This window comes from Lagopus leucura, unplaced genomic scaffold (assembly GCF_019238085.1).
Source record: "Lagopus leucura isolate 7727_CA_CO unplaced genomic scaffold, USGS_WTPT01 Super-Scaffold_797, whole genome shotgun sequence".
In the NCBI taxonomy this organism is placed as follows: Eukaryota; Metazoa; Chordata; class Aves; order Galliformes; family Phasianidae; genus Lagopus; species Lagopus leucura.
In genome coordinates this window covers 1,200,213-1,226,459 of record NW_024962259.1, presented here as the reverse complement: position 1 = coordinate 1,226,459, position 26,247 = coordinate 1,200,213, and the positions used below count along the sequence as shown (strand labels likewise).

Sequence of the window (26,247 nt, the reverse complement as noted above, 5' to 3'; positions counted from 1 at the left end):
CCTCGAGACACCACTGAACACAAACTAGTGTGGAAACTGGGAACTTGGGCCAAATTTGCATTAACAAACGTGGGGTAACTTGGCACGCGCACAACCCCCTTTCATTCCATCACGTCCTCAGCTGATCCCAGGGTTGGTGATGGGCGACTTTCATCATATCCTCTTCTTCCCACCCACTCCAGCAGCCACCCACTGAGTCTGTCTCAGGCACGGATCCAAGCAGAGCAGTGAAGTGCTCCTTTTGGCAGGGTGAATTCTTGATAGGTGCACCGCTCCACGGGTCGGTAATGCATGGGTCTGGATGTGCAATACAACACTGCCACCAAATGCAGGCACTTAACAATCCAATCCATCTTTATTTTGGTAGTACTTTCTGCTGGAAAAGGGAAACCCTCAGCTTTACAAACAGAATCATAATGGTTAAATGGAGAAAAAAAAAAGTATGAAATTAACCACAAAAGATTCAAATGCCCGACTCCAACATCAGGAGCATTACAGACATGGCATGTGCAGAGCTGTTACCTTCTGTTTTCTGCTGCCAGAACACTGAACATTGGCTACGTTGTAGACTTCACTCACTGTACAGGTATTTTTTAATAAGGACTTTTTTTTTGGTACGCATTAAATCCTTCCATATAAAAATACATTCTTGTAACAACACTCGAAGTAAAGGCATCTCCAAAATTTTGGAGCTAATTATCATCACAACAACCCATCGCAACGCAACATCGCAGCGCAAAGAAGCTGAAGACCATTATGTCTGAGAAAGAGGCACCACTGATTTGCCTAAAGACCCATGGCCTGAATCCTGCCCTGTGTCACCTCCCAGCTGTTCCACCTCCCATAGCACCAACTGGGCAGGGACACAAGGGCTGGAATTTGGAATGTCACTGGTAACAGCTCAACAAAAGGACCTGCATATGCAGGAGTAAAGTTCTAGCCTACAGTGTAATTCTACTTCTATGGTTTAGTTTTGCATATTTTTCCTTGTTCTGGCAATTACAGACACCATATGACACGTTGGAAGACTTCTGACAACAGTACACCACGATTCCAGAGATGTTTGGGGATGACAATATATGCCACCTTGAAACACAACACCACCACAAAGAAGATCCTATCCGAACACATGGGTAACTCAATGAGCCCGATTCCAACACATGGAACTGCACCAACAAAACACTACCATGAAGAAACCCCAATGCTAACTCAATGAGCCTAATTCCTTGCAGGTGGAGCTGCACAAACATGGTGCCACCACCACCAAAGTTACACCAAGGTAAAGGTGAGGAGCACCAAGCTGAGGAAACCTAGATGCTAACAAAGTTTGTGTGTAGGGTCTACTTTAGAGGTCAGACAACATGGAATTATTCAAAATAAGGTGATGTTACCCAGACAGAAGTATTATTGTATCGAACTATTTTACAGTCTATTAACTCTATAACTGAAACAGAATAAAAGGCAAAGCCTTCAAGGCTAACAGCTCAGAACTGCACCTTTGTTACATGAAAGAAGTGTGTGCTAGGCTGCAGGACAGATGTGTGAAGGACACTTGGCAAACACCATGTACAAAGGGATGGTGGAAATGTGGGTTTGGGGACACTTACCTTGGACATACGCAGACGGCAAAGGGCTGTGAGACACAAATGTGAACCCATCTGCACTGCAGCTGTGGGAACACTTTCAGGGACCCAACCACAAGGCAAACTCTACACTTTTATTTGCAGTCTATGGCTACGAAGGAGGAAGCAAAAGTTGCAGACAGAGTTCACATCTCCCCATGTTGGTTAGAAACGTTTCCATTGGGGCAGAGGAAAACAGATCTGAGATCTCTATGTGATGACAAACCACTGTGGCAGATTTCACACAACAGCTGGGATTGCAACTATCTGCCTGAATCCCTACATTTCTGAATATTCTCAAGACAAACAAAAGGTGTTTTCTAACTTTAAAGTGAAGATACACAAGTGATATGAGTTATGAAGGCAATGCTTTGATAAAAACACATCACTAAGTTTGCTCATTGTGGAACACACTGAACTGCTAATCTTCAATTTCACTTACAAAACTAAGAAAGTGATGACAGCTTTGTGTAGAAAATAATGTATTTTAAACATATATTTGTTGCATCTTAGGATAAAGGATAATGTAATTCTATTTGTAGTGCTTTGATGCAAAATAAAGGCACTATTCTTACTTGTTAAGACGTGAATTGGGATCTTATTTTTTGGGTTTATTAGGGTGACTGCAAAGCTGCTGCACCAGGAGGAAGCACAGCATGCTGAGCACACTGCTGTGTTACCCACTGTGACCACAACAAAGACAGATGAGGGAACAGTGCTGCATCTGCTTATCTACTGCCAAGAAGGAACATATCTCCAGGAACAGCTGGCAGGATACATGTCATCACACCCCAAAAAAAAAAGGAATTAGACTGCTTTGAACAAAGATAAGAGATGCATTTCTGCAAATCCCGTCACTACACAGCTATGCCTTTGTACTTGTACCAAGCTGGGGGAAAAAGGATCCACTTCTGCAGACTTATTGAGCCCTGCACGCATGCATTACACACACTGGTGTTGCCAGGACTGGCAGCACGCAGCAATTACATCTGCCAGTTTGCAGTAGGAAAGAACACAAGAGTTGATGATTGCTGTGTCCTATCTGAAAACAAGCAGCTCCAGGTTGGTTGGACAGTAAGCTGAGCCTGCAGTGCACTTCAAGAACCCGTTTGCAGTGAATATGACTACAGTAGAGTGATTTATGCTCTCATCTTCCAGGCATTTGTGCCTTCCAAGCAGGGGCAGGGCTGGATCAACAGCAGGAGCATGGTGCAGCAGGAAAGGATGTTCTGGGGATGGTGATGCCCTGACGCAGGATTCCACAAGGCCATCCTGACCTGCAGTGCTAAATCACCAGCTCCAGGGGACCAGCGGCCATCCCAGCAGCATCTCCTCCCTCCGTGCAAGCTGGGAACCAACCGGCAGAGCAGGGATTTCCCAGCAGCCAGGATACAGAGGGATCCTCACCGCCTGCTCCGCAGTTGCAGCACACCTCAGGTACCAATGACCAGCGTTCCTGAACGCCATTCTCTTCCTGCTCTGTCCCAGCACTGAAGTTGCCACGCAGCTGGCCCAGCACAGCGGTGTTGGGATCACTGTTCAGAACACCACTCGGTCCTCCTGTGTCCGGTCCCACCACAGCGTGCTGTTCAGTGTGCCAAAGCTGCCCTCCTCCTCCTCCTGCTCCTTGGCCAGCTCCACAAAGACCTCGAATTAGAATCGTGGAATTATAGAATCATTAAGGTTGGAAAAGACCTCCAAGATCCCCCAAGCCCACCCCACTGACCACGTCCCTCAGTGCAACATCCCCACAGTTCAGATGCATCTCCAGGGATGGCGATTCCCCCGCTCCCTGCACAGCTGTGCAACTGCATCACCACTCTTTTGGAGAAGAAATTGTTTCTAATATCCAACCTGAACCTCCTCCCGGTGCAACTTAAGGCCATTACCTCCCATTCTAACACAGGATCAAAGAATCATAAAATCATTCATGTTGGAAAAGACCACTTAGATCATAAAGTCCAACTGTCAACCCATATGATTCCATGATTCTATGCCTGAACAAACTCAGCCACAAGACAGTCTGTACAAATACAGAACTGCTGCAGATTCAAGTGGGGAAACTTTAATATTTGGTGCTTTTTTCCAGCCCCAGAAAAAAAAACAACTAGACAACCAGCAGGGCCACAGCACAGCATGGTCACATCCATGGAACACCATCTCCAACATACCTGTTCCAGAGTTGCCTGAGAAAAGCTGTACTCCTCGATGTTGAAGGCGTATTTCACTGTTAAAAGAGTGTGAGAAAACACATTTAGGAACACTTTGCTATCTGAGGAAATTGGATCTAAAGTGTTTTAAAGCTTTACACGCTTACTTCTGGCTTCACAAGAAACAGAGATGGGAACGTCAATGGCAGAGAAAGAAAAAATACATTCAATGGATTTTAAATGGATATGTCTAAGTGCTTTTCCCACAGTGAATGAAAACACATGAACAGCTGTGGGAGACAGAAAGGTATTCAGGCACGATGTGGTGAGTGCTCAGTTACCTTCTTCCAACTTGGAAAAACAATGTGAAAGTGACTGTACGTCTTCTCTAGGGATTTTATACGCCAAGATAGAAGCAAAGCTGAAAGAAACAAAGCAAAATCAGCTTCAGGTGAAACAAAGCAAAAATACGAATATCCAAGGGAATGGATTTAAATTCATTTTCTGAAGGCTACTCCACACACCTTTTGTTGGGCCATCACCACACAGGACAACAGGGGTGTTCCACCCTCCCACCATGAGCTTCCAGCTAAGGGCAGGGACTCAGTGACTCAGAATTTACCATTTCCAGAGAAGGAAGCTGACAGGTTATGCAGAAATGTGGGTGTGCATCTGCTGTGCCAGCACCAGCCAGCAGTGCAGCACTGCGGCTTTCCTGACTTGCAAAATGCTTGCTTTGTTTTTAAAGCTACGTGTGAGTATTTTAAAGTGTGAGTATTTTTTTGCAAACATTTGTACTACGGCGTTCCTTACTCGATAGGAAGGAGCTGTTGTGAAATCAAAGGCTTGCACGAATGTGAGATGCTTTGCCTATCTGTTCAGCATTACCTTTCCTGACGGTTTGCGTTCGGGAAGATGTGCAGGATCTGCCTCTGCAGGTACTCCACCTGCTGTACATCTGCTGTGTCCTTCAATTTCATTTCCAAGAAGTACCCTCTGCCGAATTTACTCTTCAGGTGTTGAACGGTGCCTATACACCTGCCAATCGCAGAGACGCATCACGACATACTCAAGTTCAGACAGAAGAAAAATAGAACAGAAAGCTGTCTGCCTGCATTTCCCAAGGGATGAATCCTTCAGCCCCCAGCAGCCCACCCTGTAGAGCATTACCTGAGCTGCCCAGCCACCAGGATGGCCACACGGTCGCACACGGCATCTGCCTCCTCCATGTAGTGTGTGGTCAGGATGGCAGCCCGCTCCTTGTTTTTGAAGGCTGCTCGGATCGCCTTCCTGCAAAACAGCAAAGGGTAAAGAAGGACGTGACTTGAAGGAGCAGCAAAATCATCTTCGGAGCTCTGTGTGAGATGTTGGGAAGATGCTACAAGGGAACCAGCAAACAGAGCTGCTGTAAGAGAGAAACGCATTCCGTGTTTGCTTCCTGCTGGTTTCTGCAGTCCTTCCACTGTTGTGGTTAAAGGCACCTGAACGTCAGCACTTGGCAGCAATGCAGGCTCCCTGTCCCAACACACACTGGTGCTGGTATGAGGGTTGCTTTCCCCCTGGGCACTCACCACATGCGCTGCTTGGCCTTGGGGTCCATGCCGGTGGAGGGTTCATCCAGCAGCGTGACGCGAGGGCTGCCCAGCATGCTCAGGGCAAAGCAGAGCTGAGGGGGAGGAAAGGAAGGGGTGAGGACACAACACCCCCTGCTCGCAGCCCCGTGGCAGCCCTGGGAGCTCTCCCATACCTTGCGTTTCAGCCCCACGCCCAGCTTCTTCGTTGTCTTCTGCAAGTGGTCCTTAAAATCCAGGGCACTTGAGATGCTGTGGAAGGAGAAGAGGAGATGAGAATCCCACAGAAGGTGGTGTGTGATGGGTCAGCCCTTCTCCCATCACACCATACCTCCACAGATCCACATAAAGAACTCAGTTATGCATATTTGTACAAGAAAAAAAAAGCGAAGCAATGAGCAGCATGGGAGCTGGGCACTTCCATGTCTGTGGGGACTCTGAGGCAAGAACCAGACATGGCTCTGAGCTCGCTGTCTTGCAGCCCCAGCCAAGGATGACCCCAGGACTTCAGAAATTAAAAAGAAAACAACAAAACCAACAACACAAACACCAATTGAATTTTGCATGGCTGAATCTTCATCTCCTGAGCCACAAACTAACACTTGCTGAATTGGCTAAAGTGATCCCATCATAAACTTGAGTGGAAAAAAAATAAATGCGTTAGAGAAAGTGGAAAAAAAAAACCCCATTCACCAGCTATAACCTCCAAGGTGTCTATAATAAACCACTCACCATTTTATCGCTTGCTTAACATCAGCCTGACTCATTCCTTTGATAGCACCATAAATTTCAAAGTGCTCCTGCAGGGTGATATCTGGCCAGAGCGGGTTGGTTTGAGGACAGTACCCCACAAATTGAATGGAGCCATCTTCGCTGCTCCCTCCAGGAGAGCAACCTCCCATCAGGACCTGCACAAGAAACATAGAAATTGACAATGCTGTAAGCTTTCGAACTGTTTTTTGTGTGCATTAACATGTTAACATCCAAGAAGACCAGTACTAATAAAACAAATGCAAAATGGATTCATTTTCTGTTAATGTCTTCAGAAAGGCTCTACCTGCCCACTGGTTGGCTCAACTTCTCCAACAAGCATATTAATCAGCGTGCTTTTCCCAGCTCCATTAGGTCCCAATAACCCCAGGATTTCTCCTAAAGATGGAACAACACAAAACGTTGCCTGTGAGGTCAGATCAATTGATTAAAACATATTAAAAAAAAAAGACAACAACTCCACCCAAAACCTCAACTGTTCAACTCAAACCTTTCCCGACGCAGAGTGAGACGTGTTTCGTGGCCACTTTCTTTATCCTCCTCCCCAGAAGGAACTCCCTCCTCTCGTCGTACTCTTTGTGCAGGCTGCTGACCAGGATTGCTGGCACCTGAGGACAGACAGAAGAGCCCACGAGGTCTGTAAGTAAAATGATGGGTCTGGCATTCGGGCTGTCCTTGTCAGGACATGGTGTTACCTCCTCGCTGGTGGGGTTGCTCAATGCTTCCTTCACTCGCAGCCTCTCTGCCCGCACATCCTCGTCTTCATCGCATGGAGCATCTGGCAGCTTCCAGGACTTTGCTTTTTTAGAGCATTTCCTAAGGGGAAGAAAACACCGGGATGCCAGAATTCAGGTGAAAAATTCTGCACTTGGGTGAAAATTTCTGTGTTCAACAACTCCTTATTTTTATATAGGCTGCCGATAAGATTCCCGATTTTGCACAAAGACAACTTAAAAGGAAATAAAAAATATGTATTTCTGCACTTTACCAACTGGGTTTCAGACAAATGATGTTACTATAACAAATTCTTTACACGTTCGGGATGGGATATAACTCAGCTACTTCATCTCCTGCTATATTCCCTATAGCTATAACAACAACCACTGCTGTTTTTAAGAACTGCTCCTTTGGATTACTCCTTCTTAAAAGGCAACTCAACTCAGAAACCCACCTGAAGAATGGGTCCTCTCTGATGGTCCTCCCTCCACTCTTCAACTCGAAGCACCGCAGCAGGAAGAGCCACACGATGCACTGTAAATAGGGCTGAAACACACAGGTCCAGCCCATCAGAGCACTGCTAATCCTTCAAGGGTGGAGATCCCACAGGTGACCTTATTGGTGACCCTCCAGGTGACCCCCAGCAGCGTGATGAAGGACAACTCTTCACCACCACAGAAATGCTGATGGTTCTGAGATGATGAAATAGAACCGTGGAACCATTAAGGTTGGAAAAGACCTCTGTTGTCACCAAGTCCAACCACTAAGTCAGTGAGTTGACCGTGTCCAACTGTTGACTCATTACCACCATGTCCACATCATTACATCCCTGCTTCCCTGGATAGAAAAGGCTGCTTTGATTTCATGGCAACTACCTGGTTTCTAGGAGGAACTGCTTATTTTCTCCCCTGCTCTGGAGCTCCATTTGTACAGACTCCCCACAATAATCAGGATTAATAACAGCACTGCTAGTAACACTACTGAAGGAGGATGTGTTGAGCTGGTAGGCATAGCACATTTTACTGATACAGTTCCAGCTGCAGCAGGTCACATAGCAGCAGGCTCCAGTGATACTCAGCATTAGATCTAAGTTTTATTTGTACAAAAGCCCAAAAAGAAGGGGCATCTCAGTGGGAGTCTACAATTCTCTATAGGAAACAGGGCAAACAATCATACTTACAGCTATAACTGCTACCAGGAGCCTATCCCACGGGTCATAGTATTCCCCTCTCTTCTGTTTTCCTGTCCATGAGACCTGATAATGATAAAAAAAACATGCTTAAGTAAGAAATTACCCACCAGAAACTGCACATCCCACACTGCACTTTGCTCTCAGCTCAGCCATTTACAAATTCTCTGTGCTCTTACCTTAATGAAACAGATCAGACAGCCAATGAGGGGATAGATGGGAACGAAGGTGCAGAAGGCACAATGCAGGGCAGTGGTCACCGTGTCAAAGTCCAGGAAAAAGGCCACTTCAGTGACAACCATACACAGCAAAGCTGTCTGTACAAGAAGAAAAACAGGGGGAAAAAAAAAAAGGGCATTTTCATTCAATTCCAAGTCTCAAGGGATATGCTGCCTCATTTATTTACTTCTTTTAAATTCACGCTTTACCAAAGCCGAGTTACTCACCACTGAGTATATAAATGACCAAAACTCTTTTGTGTTTTGGACTTTCTTAAATGTGAAGGAGACCACATAGGTGAACAGCACGACCGATGGAACATAGCCAACGAGGCAGAAAAGCTACAAAGAGAAGAGATACGTCAGCACAACGCTCCCATCCCAAACCCCATTAGTGAAGAGAAACAGATTCTGGGAAGGAAACTGGGAGAACACAAATCCTCTCTGCTACAGCTGAGATATCAGACGAACCCATTCTGAATGCAAACAACACGAAGACTTGGAGCTCTCTCCACTTAATCACACGCTGCAATTCATTGCAGAGCTGCTCTGTGTTCAAAGTCACTGCAACCTTGTTAGCAGCCGGGTGCCGCTGACAGCGGTGCAATGATCAGATAGAGCAAACAGTGATGCTGCACTGCCTTGGAAGGCTCTGTACTTCAAAGCTCTGCTTTGTTCTGGGTCTGAATGAAACCCCATACCCCTCAACTATCCTGAAACTAAATTCTTTTTCCAGAGATAGAAGTGGTTCTGATGCAGGCACGTTGATGCCTCTGCACCATGAGCCTCGATCGTGGATCTTCTGTGGACACTAACAGCACACCCATATGTGCTCTGCCCCACGACACTCACCACAGCCATGAACTTGCTAGCGTAGAAATAAATGCCGTAGTGGAAGGCGAAGAGGCTGCCCAGCATCAGGACGAGGATGGAGAAGAACAGTGGGAGGTCCACGAGAGCCTGGCCAGCCCAGTATGCCGACGGGTAGAGCCCTGCTATCTGCAGCTGTGTGTACGCCCTGAGCTGTGATGGGGAAAGGAAAACCCACAACGTTCACCTCTGGTGCATGAGTGGGATCCCAATTTTCACTACGAAGCATCACTTGGACATGAGATCAGAGCGTGTTGCCCATTTATCATTCCATTCCTATGGAGAGCCAAAGGACTTTTTGAAACCTGCTCTGCCCAATGCCACCAGCACTGGAGCTGCGCTGCTCCTTGTGCCTTGCAAGGCACCATCTAAAACACTTCCCAAGATTTTCCCAAGAAACCCCAAGGCTGTGAAGATCTTGTGACCTTCATACAGAGTTTACCCTACGGTTTTCTGCATTCTCCATGGCGAAGTAGGGTGGCATGCCAGTCACAATGATTCCCAACAGCACAGCTTCGAAATAGATCTCTAGTTTGAAAACGGTGTCTGGAAGATCCTGAAACACAAAGGGGATTTCTTCAGTACTTGAATGTTTCGGAGGCAGAAAAGTGAAAATAAAAAAGACAAAGCCCCCAAAAAGCATATACACTTATGACTGGAACATGACTGCAAACACTAAAAGGTATGGTCTGCATTATTCTAACGCTGCTTTAGGACCGGCCCTGTTGCAGCTGATGCATGCTTGGACGAAGGGATTTGGGTTGGCTCACCTGGACAAAGGGGTGGCTCCAGACCTGGATGCTCTCAGTGACATTCAGAGCACGTAGAAGGAGGTTGCTAATGATGTTCATCAAAACTGGCACGGAGTGCACCATGGTACTGTTGAAGACGATTGTAAAAACGTAGTTCTGGAAAGAGAAGCATTTGTTATATTCATTATTCTGCACGAAGGGTAACAACACCCTGAGAGAGCTCTCCTGTGGGGTTAATTAAACCTGAACAGCAATAAAAATCTCTGTGTGACAGAGGATGCTTTGCAGGAAGCTGCGCGCTGCCCAGGGTGGTTAGATCACAAACTAATTCAGTAAAACAGTCATGCTCACGAAGAACAAATTATTTGGAATAAATTCCCAAAACATTTCATGCAACTGTTACACCGTGACAAATGATGTCCCAGCCAATTACAGACTGAAAAACAAAACACATAAGGATCTGCATTCATAACTTCTTGCTAATGCATCTGAAAAACAGACAAGGAACAATTTATGTTAGCTAAAGCCTGCAGTGACAGCGCTATTAACAGTTGCAAGGAATTAAGAAAGGAACGTGAGACAGAGCTGGCACGTTGCAAAGCATTTCCTTTGCTGGAGATGAAGTACAACCCCAGTGTTAAAACTGTCCTCATCTCCTTTAGTGATCGTGCTGAAATGAACACGCACAGCCCAAGATGCTCATCTTTCTTTACACAGGAGAGTGCCATGGAATTATAACTCTGTCAGATTGTAATTCAGCCAGTGCAAGTGAAAAATAAACCCATACGCCAAGCCTATCGTGAAGTAAAATATTTCTCTTGGCTTTCCGTGTGTTTGTGAGGGAAAAGGGCGAATAGAAGTTTTATTAATCTACCATAATTATTATTATGAAAGAACATTTATTCTGATCGTATTTCCATTCTGTTAACACAAGTCCTTTCTGCAGTCCTCTTGCATAAGTGCTATTGTATGACATTATTTGATTATATAATTCAACACTTGAGACTACCTTTTTTTTCTTGTTTTAAATTTGACCTCCTTGATGACAACAACCCACAGCTCCAATACACAGAGTTGTCTCCAGATACTCAAAGAGCAGAGATGAAATTTCAACCCCATCACCACCAGTGAGCGATCAGCATCCACCCCATCAGCTACAGAGCCAGGAAGCCAGAGCTGGGCAGAGCAGGACCGTCTGTCTGTCTGTCTGTCCATCTCACCTGTTGGGATTGGAGGTCGTACACGTTCAATCCTGCACTGTGAGGTGCAGCTGAAATGTAATCACTGCCATTGAACATCTCCAGCAGCACGTTCATGCTGCCAAGAGAGCGGACAACGTCATCGATATCCGAGTCTGTAAGAGATGGGAAAACATCATCAGACTGCAGCCTTCCACACAGAATTAGTGCTGCTTTTTCACAACCACATGACGAGCAACAACCCTGTCATTACACGATGACCCAAAAGTGGTCTCTGCTGTTCTGAGCACCACAAATGGTTTTATTTGTGCTTCCTGCTCAGCAGCCCTCCCAGGAACTCAAAAGACACTTCGGCTGTATTATTCCATTCAGTTGCACCAGCTGAAGGTGACAGCAGGAAGCAGTGTGCTGAGGAGCATCACCAGGATACTCAGTGCTTCAGAGAATGAGCTAGCAGATGGAAACTGGTGGCACTTTGGTATCATATCTGGAGGACTGAAGAACTGTATTGAGTGCAGAGCCCCCAAATTCTCAAAGATGTGTTTATTTCTACTGCCCACACTGCTGCTACCCACTGTTAAACGTTTTAACTTGAAACAGAAAGTAATTTTACAAAGTGCTTTGTAGCAGGACTTTAATGCATCCAGATGTCCTCCTGCCCAACTCCTTCACACGGGTCACCTCCATTCCCTTAGACATAGCGAGCACAGCACTACCAGGGGTGAGAGGAGGATCTCCAAAGCCAATCCTCAGGGTTCTCCCTCTACCACATCTGGCCATGGAAACTCCTCCTTTGAATTCACATTAAGGAAAAACATCCCGAACTTGGTGTTTGCCCCCAGCACCCTCCTCCCCATCTTGCACTCTTCCTCTGCCTCCCCACCTGTGGAGTTCTGCAGCAGCAGCCGGCTCCTGTACTTGTGGTGCTCCTCCCCGGGCCTCAGCAGGTACAGCTCTGGGGAGAGCCTGAGCGGAGCGAGCGAATGTTTGATGTAGTGGTGTGTGAGAAAAAACAGAATTTGAACGACGAGAAAAATCAGAAAAAGCAACAGCCTGAAAGAAAGAAAAGGTCTGGTCTTATTAAAGCTCAGCAAATGCGTGCCAAGGATACGTGCACGTCAGTTAAAGCAACATCACCCCAACATGCAGCTACTCAACGGCACTGGACAGCCTCACATTTTATACAGGCATATCTGAACACAAACAAATTGCATCCTGCCATTTCTCCGGCATGATTCAAACTTGGTTTGGGGGATTCTGTGTACAAACCACAAGGCCCTGATACTCACATCACTCTGACACACTTGTTCTCACGCTTGAGGCTGAGGAAGTGAAGCCTGGCTATGGTGGAAACCTGCTTCTTCCACAGGGCTGCGTTGCTCTGTGGGGCTGACCTGGCCTCTGGCAGCATCAGCAGGCTCTGCTCCATGTCATCCTGCGAGCTCACGTCTGCCTCCTCCTGCGCCTGCTGGGAGCTGAACACACTGTAATCTGTGATGGAAGAGAGGGACGTGGTACAAGGAGGATGGACAGAGCTGCATGGCTTGAGGAGGAAGCTCATGGGCCATTGACTCTTTGCCATCACTACTGAGAAACCGTCTGCTCCCACCCCAGGCTCAGGGTAGCACCAAGACACTACACACCTTAAAGCTCTGAACCCCAATGACACCAATATACCCCAAAACTCTGAACTGCACATAAATCAGGCACTGAAAGCAGCTGATGCAAATTTCCATCCTAGGAAGAACAAAACGAGCAGCCTAGAAACACTCAGATGATGCAGACTTGCCCTGGTTTCATTCCATCAGCCTAGGTGTGCATTTGCATTATTCAGCACACCCAGCTGTTGAACTTCCTCACACCCATGCAGAAGGCTGGAGATAGATTTTATGTTGTACCTTCACAATTTTCCCAAAGTTCCATTCTGTAAAATGAAGCACTTTTAAAAAAAAAAAACAACAACAAAAAAAGTAGACCTAAAAAGCTCCACTATGAAACAGGGAAGTTAGATGTAAGTACAGCGGATGAAAAATTCATCACAGAAGAGATGAAGCAGGCAGAGCACTCATACCCAAATCCTCCCAGAACCTCCCTGCACCCAGCTCACTGCTTTTCTGTGTTTCTCTCGTTGCATATTTCATATACTTGGGACAACGTGAGACCCAAGCAGCCCTGTGCTGCTGGACACAGCCATCTGAGGGGGGATTTTTAACTCCTGCCTCTGCAGCAAACCTCCTGCAAGCAGCCATGGGGCACAGACACTGCTCCACTAACTCAGAGCACACCGAATACAAGCAAAATTAGGAACGTGCCATGGGCTGTCCCACCTGCTTGGTCAATCTCTGCCTCAACTTCCAGCTTCAGGTAGACATCCTCCAGCGTCGTCATGGAAACGCCGTAAGAAATCACGCCCAGGTGGGAATGGGTGTCAAGGTCGGAGAACAAGCCTGGAGGCAGGAGGGAGCACACTGCTTGCCTTGTGCCAAAGGCCTCGTGCTCCTGACAGGTCCTCCAGCAGGCCAGGATGCTCTACATACCTAAGGCACCCTGTGTAAATGTGGCTGCTTCACTTCAAAGGAAATGGTCATGGCATGAGAACCACAGTGGGACAGGCTCGTTTTGGCATAACTACAGGGTCAGGTATGGAAAACAGAGCGTGTGACCTAAGGGAAGCACCTCAGCATCCAAAGCTCAGTGCTGGCTTAGAATGGCTTGAGTTGGAAGGGTTCTGGATTCTTATCCTGGGACCTGCAGGACAGCTCATCCCAATCAGGCAGGGAGAGAATTTACAAATAGAACCACTGGGCAACTGCACAAACAAACAAATAAATAAATAGAGAAACAAATCAAAAATAAATAAAGATCACCCAGGTGTGTGAAGCCAGCCTATTTGGGCAGGAGATCCTGGGTGATGTGCATAGCTTGGACACCAAAATCACACTCAGAGAAAGCGTGCTTATTAGCTCCTCAGGGTACAAACCATCATCAGGCTCCTGCCAGTGCTACGAAATGAAGACAAAACAAGAAGTTCTGGAGCCAACACATGAGATGGGAAGAGCTCCTAGACACCCCCCCGTTCTCAGCAGGCCTCCCCAGCTGCAAAGCCTGACCTCAACCACTTTGGAGGAATCAGTTCAGTTGTGCACAAAGGTGCCTGTTTTTCAAAAGCACACACAGTGACTGCTAAAGGTAATCAATTATTAACTAGTTAAGTGCAATGGGAAAAGAGCATTTTTGAAATATGAGCTGCATTCTCATCAGTATTGATCCCCCCTTGGCATTTCATAGCATGAGAAGGACACCTCGTTTCTTCCATCTCCTGCTGGGAGATAGACAAGGAACACTGTGTGCAATTAAAATCAGTTAATTGCTGCCATCTAGTGAAACCAACACATTTGTTTCCTGTTCTCTCAGCAGCAAATGTCAGTGTGAGGACAGGATGCTCCTTGCAGCTCACAACAAGGGGATCGTTGTGGGACTTTTTGGCTTCACTGCAATGTCCTGCAGCAACAGAATGCTTCTCCTGGACACAGAGCTCTGTGACAATGGAGTCTCATTTCTGCTGCGAGCAGCTCCCCAGAATTTGCTCTTGATACCTCCTAACGTACCACAGCCCCTTAAAGAATGAAAGAGGGCCCTCACCTGCTGAGAAACATATGAGAATTAAAGCAATTAAGTATTGAGAGGGAGCTTATAAATGAGATGGAGACCATCGCTTTACACTGGCAGAGTGATAGGACAAGGGGGGATGGTCTTACACTAAAAGAGGGAAGATTTAGGTTAGACATGAGAGCTGTGGGTGTCCCATCCTTGGAGGTGCCCATGGTCATGGATGGGGCTCTGGGCAGCCTGAGCTGGTGGGGGCATCGCTACCCCGAGCAGGGCTAGAATTGGATGGGCTTTAAGGTCCCTTCCATCCCAGCCATTTTGTGATTCTATGAAAAACCTCACTGCCTGACCTTCAGCCAAAAAAAAAAAACAAATGCAGAAACAGCAATTTGATAAGTAATGCAAGCTACACCCATCCCTGCTGGATTTCTCTTCTACAGCCACCCCATCCAACACAGTACCTGCAAACTTGTCCATGTCCCGGAGTGGCAGCGTGTAGACGAGCTGCTGGGTGTTCTCCTGGATCAGGCTGGCTGTGGGGATGTGCTGCCTGATCAGTGAGGTTGTGGCTTCCGTGTTGCAGTAGGCATCAATATGCATGCTACAGAAATGCACAAGAAACTGGCTTTTAAAAGCTAGCCTTCCTCCTGACGCCTGTATCAGGAATAGCAGCCTGAGGAACACCAAGCATTCAGAATGAAGATGATAAAAGGCTGTTTTTAGGGTATCTTATTGATAGGTGATACCACGCAGCAGATTACACACAGAAGTACCTCAAGCGGTAGCCAATTCCCCATTTGCTTTTCAGAAAGAGAGAAGATCCAAGGCATTTCAGCATCCCTTGAGAAATCACAGCTTTACGATCTAGAAATCAATAAATAAGAATGATTATAATAATCACAGGATCATTAAGGTTGGAAAAGACCACTAAGACCACCGAGTCCCATCCCAATACATCCCCACCACCCCCCCAATCATGTCCATCAATGCCACATCCCTTTTTTTCTTGAAAACCTCCAGAGACGGTGATTCCAGCACTTCCCTGAGGAAATTATCAACAATAATAATAAATGCAGAAGAATGAAGAAGGCCCTATGAACCAGAAGACAGCCAAGTGGCCCCAAAACCCAACTAACCAGCAAGGATGTCTGCCTCGTCCATGAAGTGAGTGCTGAAGACCGTCACACAATTCGCTTTTCTGTTCTTCAGGAGGTTCCAGACAATGTGCCGTGAGCACGGATCCATGCCTGCTGTCGGTTCATCCAGCAGCAAAACCTTTGTGCACAAGGAGAAGTGTTTGCAAAGCCACGTCCAAGGTGCTGGGCTCAGAAAATCCTGCCTCAGCAACAGGTATGGATGGGCTCTTTGGTCTGCAGCTGCTAATCAGCTGTTCAAAGCACATGGGAAATATCGCAGCACTTCCCAGCTCTGCATTTCACAAAGACACCAAAACACACAGCATTTGCCCCCACCAAATGGTTTGACATCCTCATGCACGAAGGCTGAACCCCTGGAAACCCTCACCTTTGGGTTCCCAAGAACAGCAATGGCAACCGACAGCCGCCGCTTCTGTCCCCCGCTGAGCTTCTTGGCTTGGTTATCTCGGATGGGCTGCATATCCAAATCCAGCAACACCTTCTGCACCTTCACACACAGGAAACAGACTTATTGGTTAAAAAACAAGAAACAGGCTTTTTAGAACTAGTTCATAATGTTTAGCACTCAAATTGATGCTAGGATTTAAATGTTTTATGCGTGCTTTAGGTTGCTAGGAAAAAATGAATGGGTCAACACTGGACTAACTGGTACCAAGCACTCTCTTCCAAGATTCTGGTTCTGTGATATAACATAATACTGGGTTACGAGCGACCTACCTCCTGTATCAAGTCATTCTGAGGTATTCCTTTAATGGCAGCAAAGAGGGAGAGATTCTCCTCCACCGTCAATATATCGAAGTGGATGTCAGACTGTGGGCACACGCCTGCGATGCGCCGCACTTCGAGCATCTCGTCGATTTCGGAGACTCTGTGTCCATAGACAGAGACAAACCCTACAAAAAGCCCACAGCAGTCCAAGGTAACATGTTTGTTGTTTGTTTGTTTGTTTGTTTTTTTAACAGCCAGTCAGAAAGCAGGCATGGGAAATCCAATAGGGGCAAGGAGAGGACTTTGAGACGTTACAGATGTTATTCACAGAAATAATTGGGGGTGAATGGTTCTAGAAGCAAAGCTCCCGGCTCACCGTCTGTCGGGGGACACAGCCCACAGAGGATGTTCATCAGTGTCGTCTTCCCAGTGCCGCTGTGCCCCAGCAGAGCTGTGATCTGCCCCTCGTAGATGTCGAAGGACAGGTCTAGCCAGGAGGAGGACACGGAGAGCACAGGTTGGTGATGCGCTCACGGCACCTGGAGCCAGGTGAATTCAAATACTGCCATATGGGGTATGCATTTATGCTCTGCTGGGCGGAACCTCCCGGCTTCATTACGGCTTTGTGCCACAGGGAAACAAGGTGAGAGGATGGGGAGATGGGGCAGGGGTGGCTGTAACCCTAACAAGGGCAGAGGGGTCACCACGTTGGCCTTGGTGAGCCATATTAACAACCAAGCAGTGAGAGAGGACACGAACAGCACATCCAGCAATCATGCTCCGAGTCCCACCCCACTGAAAGAAACCAAAAAGCCCAAACTGAAAGACAAAAAGCACTCAGCAATGCAAGCTATTTCTCTTCTGCACCTGGTAAGCAGCTTAACAGCTAAAGGGTTCTTACTTCTGAGAGCCTCCACAGTTTCCCCTTTTTTCCTGAATGTTTTCTGAACACAGCTGATTCTGAAAGAAGACACCGCATTGTGTAAGCTGGTTTAAGATCTTTGCATGTCATTGTGAATGAACAACAGTGCGTAACAGCCATGGTGAAGTGGCACTAAACAGGCCTAAGAGCCACAGAGGCAAGGCAAGGGATGGGACATCTCGTCCCAGAACTTCTCCACCCTGCCATCAGAAAGCTTTTCTTGTCACCTTATGCATTTCCTATGAAGGAAGATCAAATTATTTCCATCTGTGTCTCTTTCATATGGCAAAACAAGGCACCAGAGGCCAGAGAAGGGCAGTGTACAGCAACTTCACAAACTGACAGCAGGTCCAACAGACGCTTGTGGAAAAGAAGTATTAGTACAACAGGCTCCAAAGACAAGATTTCTGATGGCTCTCCAACAAAATGAGCCAAAAAGAAGCATTTTTCTTGCCAAAAAAGGTGAAAATACTCCTTCCAGTCCCATTGCTTTTCAAACAGAGAAAAAATACAGCAAAACACCAACAAAACCCCTCAGTTTACCTGAAAGCAAGATGTGAGAAATGGGCACCTAGACAAAGAGGCTAGGGAGGAAATAAGAGACATATAGAATGAGGGGAGAAATGTTGTGAAAAACAACAAAGTGCAAAGATGACAGGACAATGGGAAAATGAGAGCTGGCAAAGGAACACGATGGGAAGAGTCCAGCAAAGATGAGAAAGGTAAAAGATGACCTTTGGGAATGTTCTGATTAGAAGCGGATCCCTCCACCTTATGGCAGGCACCCAAAGAGATGCAGACAGCACAGACAACCATGGGGAGCAAAGAGAGACCTCAGCTCACATGGGGTCACGTGGATGAACAATGCTGAACACAAGGACTAGGGGAAAGATTCTGCAGATGCTATTAAAATCACACGACATCCATGTGCAAGACAGCGGGCAATGATGAAACAGAGCGAACAGTGAGAGCACACACCTCTGTTTTCCAGTTTTGTTTAATCCCCTGCATAGGACAGATGGGCACAACCACAAAGCTCCCCTCTGGCCTGCAAAGAGCACTTGCACAGACCTAGAGCTCAGCCCAAGCGTTACCAGAAAACAACCCCTCCCAGCAGAGAGGGCATTTCAGCATCTGCAATGCTCCCGTGGGACAGAAAACCAGCTGGGTTGGGAGCTGAAGGAGCACAGCACACTGACAAACCCTCTCTTTAAGCCCAGTGATTTGCCCTCGGACAGCTGCCACCCAGCTGATGGTGGGGCTTCACTGAGCACAGAAAGTCACTGCAATGCATACCATATGCCATTTGAATCAGAGGATTCGAGAAATGGGAAGAACTGTCACGTTTTACATGAAATGTTGAGGGCTCAGGTGATCTGGGTAAACACTGTACCTGATGGCTTCCTTCCCCTGGAACTCGGAGGGCACGGGCTCGACCATCTCGCTGCAGCTGAGGTTGCCATTGATGCTGCTCTCATACAATTCCTCGTAATTTTTCCTGCGCTTTGACCAAAATGAGGGCTTCATAAAGAAAAACGACGAGCGGCGCAGTCCAAACTCCCCTGGGTAATAAAGGGAAAAAGAAAACGGTAACATTAAATACACCTCAGCCTATGAGTTGTGGCTATAAAGGCTAAGAGTTGCCCTGCTGGAAGTCTGGGAGTCAGCCCATGTCCTAATCGAGGAGGGATTCTGCAGGCCATGCACACATGATCCACATTCAAGTCATCGTTTCCATCACCAGAAGACCCCCAATCCTCCCAGCTTCAAGAGAGCATCACCTGGTTCTATCAGACTGCAGCAATTCACACCCCTCAGCACAGCCCAGCTTCCCTCATGCACGTACCTGGGATAACCTGATCGAGGTAGACAGCTGCCAGCAAGTAAAATATGCTGTCCAGCACCAGTAGAATTAAGGAGATAAAAAGTGGGTAAGGACCATGATTTAGATTTGAAAACGTTGCTCCGTCTTCATAATCTTCTAAATGCATCACCTGCCAACAAACACAGACAGGTGCTGCACACCTGCGCTGTACCAGCATGGCAAGGCATGCAGCAGAACAAAATTAAAGAGCAACCAACACAGCAACAAACACAAGGGGTAAAGCTGCGCTGTGCTGCACTGTGTTACATGTTTACCATGCTTTTCATTTTGACATTATTTTTTAATTTGGTATTAAAAAGCACCACGGGGAGTTATGAAGTAGATAGGTACTTTTCCCCACCAATAGCTTAATTAAAAAATAAAATAATTAAGTGATTTAAAATGATCTCTATGGCTCCCGGCAGCAGGATCCCTACCTGCGCGATGCCGATCAGGAAGCTGCATTGGCACAAAGGGCTGAAGAGCCATACAAAGGATTTGGGGAAGTCTTCCAGCAGGACGATGTTCAGCCCCACAAACCCAAAAGCCAGCGTGGCCAGGAACTCAACGATACCCACGTGCTTTGACTTCTTAAAGAGAGGCGTCAGCATCAGGGCAAAGAATACCTAAGGATGGATAATAAATAAAAACAAATAGAGGCATAAACAAAGGAATAGCAGGCACAGAAAAATCTAAATTGGAAAGACACTGCTCTGTCCTAAGGACGTGCTTTAGCAGAGAGAACAGGATGAGGTGGGAAGGAACACAGCTGCAGGTGGGACTGCCAAACTCAGCAGGACCCAGAGTACTTACGGAGGAGATGCCATACAGGAAGAAAAGGAGGAATATCACGAAGGCACTGCTCTGGGGAAAGAGAGAGGAGGCCGTGGCGATCACAGCCATCAGGATGGACATGACGAAGATCAGGCTGGTATACAGCAGCACCCAGGAAAGCCTATGGGCAAAAATGGGAGAAAAGCTGAAAGACTGAATGAACCCCCAGACCAAAACATGCAGAAAGAGCCAAACCTATATTCCTTCACGTTCTAGGCTGCTGCACCACCACAGACAGGCTTGTGGCAAAACAAGAGCCCTTGTGAGCATCCCTGGAGCTGCTCTGAGCATTGCAGCACATCCACTGCGCCCCAAAGATGGACAGTTGGGTGATTCATGATTCTTGTCTTTATTTTTGAACTTGCATAATTGATTTCCTCGTTTAACCAGCAGCGGGAAACTGAGCAGTAGGTTTCAATAATTAAAGAAATTCTATTTAAAATTTAACACGCTGGTCATTCCAGTAGCTGGGTGGATAATAAAACCCTCTCCATCACAAAAGCAGCTCTGACCTCAGCCAACATCTGTGGTTTGTGCACCGGTGGTAAAGAATACTTCTCTGAGATCTCTCAGTGCTTTTTCAGACACTACATTAATGGACCATCCCCATTGCATCCCACAGTTTCCTAAAGCAGAAACGTAACACATGTTGCTGGAGACCTGCAATGGGCACCATAGGAGGGACTGATGTCAGAGAGTGGTCTGGGGCAGAAAACACAGCAAAAACCAGCAGGAGAAACAAAGAAGCTGCAGGCAAAGCTCAGCTGCAATTATCAATGTGTTTGAATTAGCACATCCTTTGATTTGGGAAAAAAAACAAAACAAATACCAAAACCAACTGCCTTACACTACATGGAACAACTTCCATTCCAGTAAGAAAGCACGTTAAAATCTCTTGTTTGGGCTGTTCCCTGGTATGGAGTTATATTGGTTTAATTACATGCCAGGGCCATAGAAAATACGTACCAAAAGGCAGTATCATGAAGTCCCAGTATTTTTAAGAATTCCTTCAGCTTCCTCTCCTTTTCTGCCACAATATGAATGGCCAAATAATACCCGAAGGGCGAGAAAGCAATGACGAGGTAAATCAAAATGATGGCACGAGGAAAATTGTCGATCTCCATCACGGCTGCCTCTGCCATCGCCGTGGCCCTCGTCAGCTCGAGCTGCTCCCACACGGACTGGTTGGTCTTCAGCTGCCAGGGAAGGAAGAGCAGGGCTCACACGGTGCTTCACGTCCCAGCCCTGCTCCAAGGACAAGGCAGCTCTGTGTAATGCTGGTGTGCACTGGGCTCGTTTGGATGCAAGGGGGAATTGTCTGCCTTATTCAGCTGGACAAGAATGTGTCTGAGTCAGATGTGACAACTAAACAGTGTGGCAGCTCACTGGAGTCAAGCTAGTTTTTTGGTGTGGCATTGCACAGGTTAGAAGACCCTGTGTTATGCAGAAACTCTCAGGAGCTCATGGATCTGCATGGGCAGATTGGATGATGGGGAGTGGTGTAAGACTAAGAGAGGGGAGATTTAGGTTAGATGTGAGAAGGAAGTCCTCTACTCAGAGGGTGGTAAGAGCCTGGGACTGCTGCTCAGAGCTGTGGGTGCCCTATCCCTAGAGATGCCCATGGCCATGGATGGGACCCAGGGCAGCTTTGATAGCATGAGGGGTAATGGCCTTAAGTTGAGCCAGGGGAGGTTCAGGTTGGATATTAGGAACAATTTCTTCTCCAAAAGTGATGCACTGGGACAGCTGCCCAGGGAGTGGGGGGTCACCATCCCTGGAGATGCTCCAAAACCATGGGGTTGTGGCACTGAGGGATGTGGTTATGGGCACAGTGGGGGTGGGTTGGGGTTGAACTTGGGGATCTTGGAGGTCTTTTCCCACCTTAATGAGTCTTATGATGTAGGATGGCAACCAGCCCATGGCAGAGGTTGGAACAGGCTGGGCTTTAAGGACCTCTCCAACCCCAAACATTCAATGGTTCAATGACATGAACCCCAGTGGTGGTATTGCATTATTTCTTTGGACTGACCTGTATAATGGCTGCATCGATGCACGCTTGCAGAGCTGCAAATCCTGAGGTCCAGTACGTGATGGACTCGCAGCTCATTCGCAAGCTGGAGCAGCTGGCTGCAGAACAGCAAGGCAGCGTGAAAAGCAAGAAGGTGGGCATAGAGCAGCCACAGCACCAACATACAGATGAGGCCATGCCTCTTAAGAGGTGAAAACAACTTCCAAAGATAAATAAATATACACACATTTATACACATACACACACAACATCAGACCAAAAGAAAAGGCCTAATTTTCTAGTTTATCCCCCACATCAGGCATGCAACATTTACCTCTTGACTCTGTATAAACAGAAGCCATAGCCACCATGTCAGGAAACCTCAGCTGGTAGGACATGGCATCCTTGAACACAACACCCACGAAGTTGGAGGATTTGGAAGCACTGGCCTTTTCCAGGTCCTCTTCACTTAAATACTCCTCTGTGATGAGGCCCGCTGGATGGAGGAAATTATTGTGTTGATTTACGTGCTGGGGTTGCAGGAAGGAAAAGGGTGCGATGCTGCTTATTTTAAAGAAAAGCCATGCTAATCATTAATGATTTATTTGCTTTGGGATATATATAGAGCTATATTTTTGTCCTAGTAAAGGCAGCATTTTCCTGAAGCTGCAGAACTGTCGCTTGGTACTGAGGTGAGCAAATCAAAGGGAAACATAAAGGCAGAAAGCAGATGAGGATACCTGTAATGAAAATAAAGGGATGGGGCTGTGCTGCTCTCAGTGGTACCTTTGAAGTATGAACACCACCAGGAAGACAATCAAAGGTACCAAACCAAAAATACATCAGAATGGTTTGGGATATATTGGTTTCTGCTTAGATGTGCCTGCTGGGCAAAGCACTTAAATATATTTCCATATGCTTGTCAAAAGAAAAGGTGAGGGTGTTAATTGCAATCATCACTAAAAAAGAAATGCTGTTTGGATAGAAGCCCTGGGATGGAAAACTCAATGTGAACAGTCTGCAGAGCAGCAGCACATTGTGAACACGCACAGGGATGCCATGGGCAGCTGCAGTTTGCCCTGCAGTGGTTCAGGGGCTCTTTGGGCCCTCTGAGAGCCTTTTCTGTAGCTACAAACCACTCGCTGCTGCCACAGCAGCACAATAAGCACATTCAGGAGGCAGTGCCAGAACACGTTCTAGTCAAGCAAAAACCACCCTCGCATTCTGTTCTTTATCTGAGATGGGATTTTTTTTTTTACTTATCATTAGCAATAAGAGCGAGCTGCCTCACTAAACAGAAGCCACAGCAGGAAATAAGCTCAGAAAAGCCAACTGCTCAGCTCAGAGTACCGTCTTCGAAGTTATCGTAAGCCACCTTCCTCATGATCTCCCTGGCCATCCTGGTGGGTGGTGTGTACCCCACCACCAAGTTCACCAGCACTGAGGGGTCCAGCACGCCCAGGTTGGAGTTGGGGACCTCGTCGTACCACCGATGTGGGTGCATCATGCTCATCAGGATCAGCCAGAACAAGAAGAAGAGAGGGAAAAGAACCTCCTGTGGGAAGAAACAGAGGAAAAATGACAACTTCAAAGAGACACAAGAGTTTACAACGGGTTCACAGAATCACTGAGGTGGGAAAAGATCTCTAAGATGTCCAAGTCCATCCATCAACCCATCCTCCCTCACTCCCAGAGCTCAGACAATGGACTGTGAATGTAACTACTTTACAGCAAAGTTCCCAGAATGTTCTTGATACAACAATCTCAATGCCAAATCCTTCCCTGGCACCAAAGCAGGATTTTAATGGCATGCATTGGTAACTTGAGGAGCCAATTTAAGGTACAAAGGAGTAATTATGCATGCTTCAAATATCTGCAAGCTTATGCTAGATGGAAAGAAACAAAGCAAACCATGAACCACTGAGCAATTAGCCAAGCATTGCACTGATCTTGTTCACCTCAAAACTCATTGTACACATCACCTATGCATAGAGCTGAACATCTACAACAGAAAAACCTTTTAGAGAGGTGTAGTTCTGCTGCAGTGGCCAGCTGTGATAGCTAGGAAGGGTGCATATGTTCTGGAAAATGCACTAAGGTTGCCATGTTCATTCAAGAATATTTCCTGGATAATGCATATGTTCTGAAGATGAATTTCCAGCCTAAGGATTCTGAAATGCCTCCGGAAAAAGCCTTTTTCAAACCAGAACTCAGAGCAGACCCTGAGGCTTCAGAAGTACTGCTGTAAAACGGAGCACTGCCCCCCACACCGATGTGCAGAAGCTCTGCTCTGCTCACCTGGACGCTGCTCTTCTTGGTCCTGCATTTCACCAAGCAGTTCTTGAACAGGAGTGCTTTGGTTTGCCTCCACACCCCCGCTTCTCTCGGAGCATTTGGTGCCATTTTTCAAGCCTTAAAGGGGAAAAAAAAGCAATAAACCCCACAAAACTGAACTAAATGAATACAAAATGAGAAAGTAATTTGAAATGCAAAAGCCAGGCAGCTGCATTGCTTGGTATCTCTAAAAATGCCCTCCAATGTGTGTGCTGGGTGCCTGTTGCATCAGGAAATTGCTACTACTTGTTAACAAGGAGAAATCTGGGTAGCAATCCTGCACCCTACGCAAGCTCACAAGCCAAACTAGGCTTACATTCACAATCTTGCACATCAGTTAAAACCAACAGCATCTCAGAACACCATTCCCATGCACAGGATGGGAGCTCAGGGCTGGCAGAAGCATCTGGGCTGAGCGCTGCATCACCCATAAGCAGCACCAGCACAACTCACCTTTCCATCAGGAAAGACCTTAAGAATATATCCACACCCCTATGCAAGCAGCCCTGGGCCTCTGCTGCCTGTATCCAGGGAGCAGCACTGCAGCAGCCCCATTCTCTCCGTTATCTCTCAGACAACACATGCTTTCAGCTTCCCCCCTCCGCTGTATTTTAATATGGCAACCTATTTTTGGAGTACTGTCCTCATCTAACTGAAGAAACACATGAGGTTGCTCGGATGTCAGCACTGGTGCTATCAGCTTTGCTTGAAGCACTCCAAAAGAGCACCAGTGCTCGTGCATGGCTCTACTGGAGCATGCGGTGCTGGGAGAGCATTGCACAGCCCTGGCTGCTGAGTGTTTGCAGAAGCTTTGCTGAGGTCCCCGCTGACAACCACTGCATCAAAGCAGCAAACCCAGCCCTCACTCTCACTTAAATGGCAAGCTGATTTGATCAGAATCAATTGCTAAGGCCATTTACTGCTCCTTTAATTACATTTTATCCACTCATTTAAAAAAAAAAACAAAAAAAAAAACACCCAGTAACTCCACATCTTTGCTGGAATTCTTCCATACTTCCATTGACACCGTTTGGGCTGGAGGGAGAAAAACGGTCATTTATTTCTTGGCATTGCAATCTGCCATCCCCAGATGAGACGGCGTTGCTGCACAGCGCTATGGAGCGGGAGAGCAGAGCCGGGGGGGAGGAACAGCCCCCAGGGCACGGAGAAGCACAGGCATCTCTATTGGAGCACAGAAGGAAAAGGCTCAGCCCTCAAACATCCCCAGGCGCTGCGCTGACAGAAGCAGTTGGAACACGGCTCCTTAGGGGCACCTCAGCCAAAACAATCCCAGGGTCATCACTGCTTTTCGAATTAATTGCACGTAGGAAGCGCTAGCGCTCCTTAGAGGGAGAAAATAACCAGCAGTGCAGCTCAGGAAGGGTTCCCGCAGCCCAAACACCGGCCTGGCAGGGCTGATGTCCGCTCACACGGCTCACACCGCATCCCCCCCAACCCCTCCGCGCAGCAAACACCGACCGCACCGCAACAAACGAACACCATTTGCTACACAGTGGCGACGGACACAGGTGCAAGAAAACTCCTCCTCTTCCTTCCCTTTTTTTTTTTCCCCCCTTCCTTTTTTTTTTAATTTTTTTTCCCTTTTTATCCCCTATCCTTCCCTCCCCATCGCGCTTTACCTTCCCCTCCGCACGTCGAGGCCGCTCCCCCGGTGCTATCACAGCCGTTCCCCACCTGCGGTACGGAACGGCCCGGTTCGGTCCGACCCGGCCCCGGGGACGCGGCGACAGC

The 26,247-nt window shown here is 47.1% G+C and overlaps 1 protein-coding gene across 1 annotated transcript; it reads right to left on the bottom strand.

The window, feature by feature from the left end:
- Positions 1-336: 336 nt before the first annotated feature.
- Positions 337-26,247, bottom strand: ABCA5 (ATP binding cassette subfamily A member 5). The gene is made up of 39 exons (XM_042865113.1): positions 26,136-26,247; positions 24,460-24,573; positions 23,512-23,716; positions 22,496-22,657; positions 22,183-22,280; positions 21,120-21,349; positions 20,133-20,274; positions 19,757-19,945; positions 19,302-19,449; positions 18,849-19,017; positions 17,435-17,493; positions 16,910-17,020; positions 16,543-16,718; positions 16,193-16,312; positions 15,805-15,943; positions 15,442-15,532; positions 15,130-15,269; positions 13,387-13,506; positions 12,349-12,550; positions 11,943-12,112; positions 11,081-11,214; positions 9,879-10,016; positions 9,551-9,664; positions 9,091-9,261; positions 8,467-8,580; positions 8,200-8,337; positions 8,012-8,086; positions 7,286-7,377; positions 6,810-6,930; positions 6,605-6,722; positions 6,401-6,492; positions 6,076-6,251; positions 5,520-5,595; positions 5,344-5,438; positions 4,943-5,062; positions 4,661-4,810; positions 4,114-4,193; positions 3,794-3,849; positions 337-3,269 (listed from the first exon to the last, which is right to left on the bottom strand). Exons 2-39 carry the CDS (start codon positions 24,562-24,564, stop codon positions 3,162-3,164), a joined length of 4,944 nt encoding a protein of 1,647 aa, XP_042721047.1. The 5' UTR covers positions 24,565-24,573; positions 26,136-26,247; the 3' UTR covers positions 337-3,161.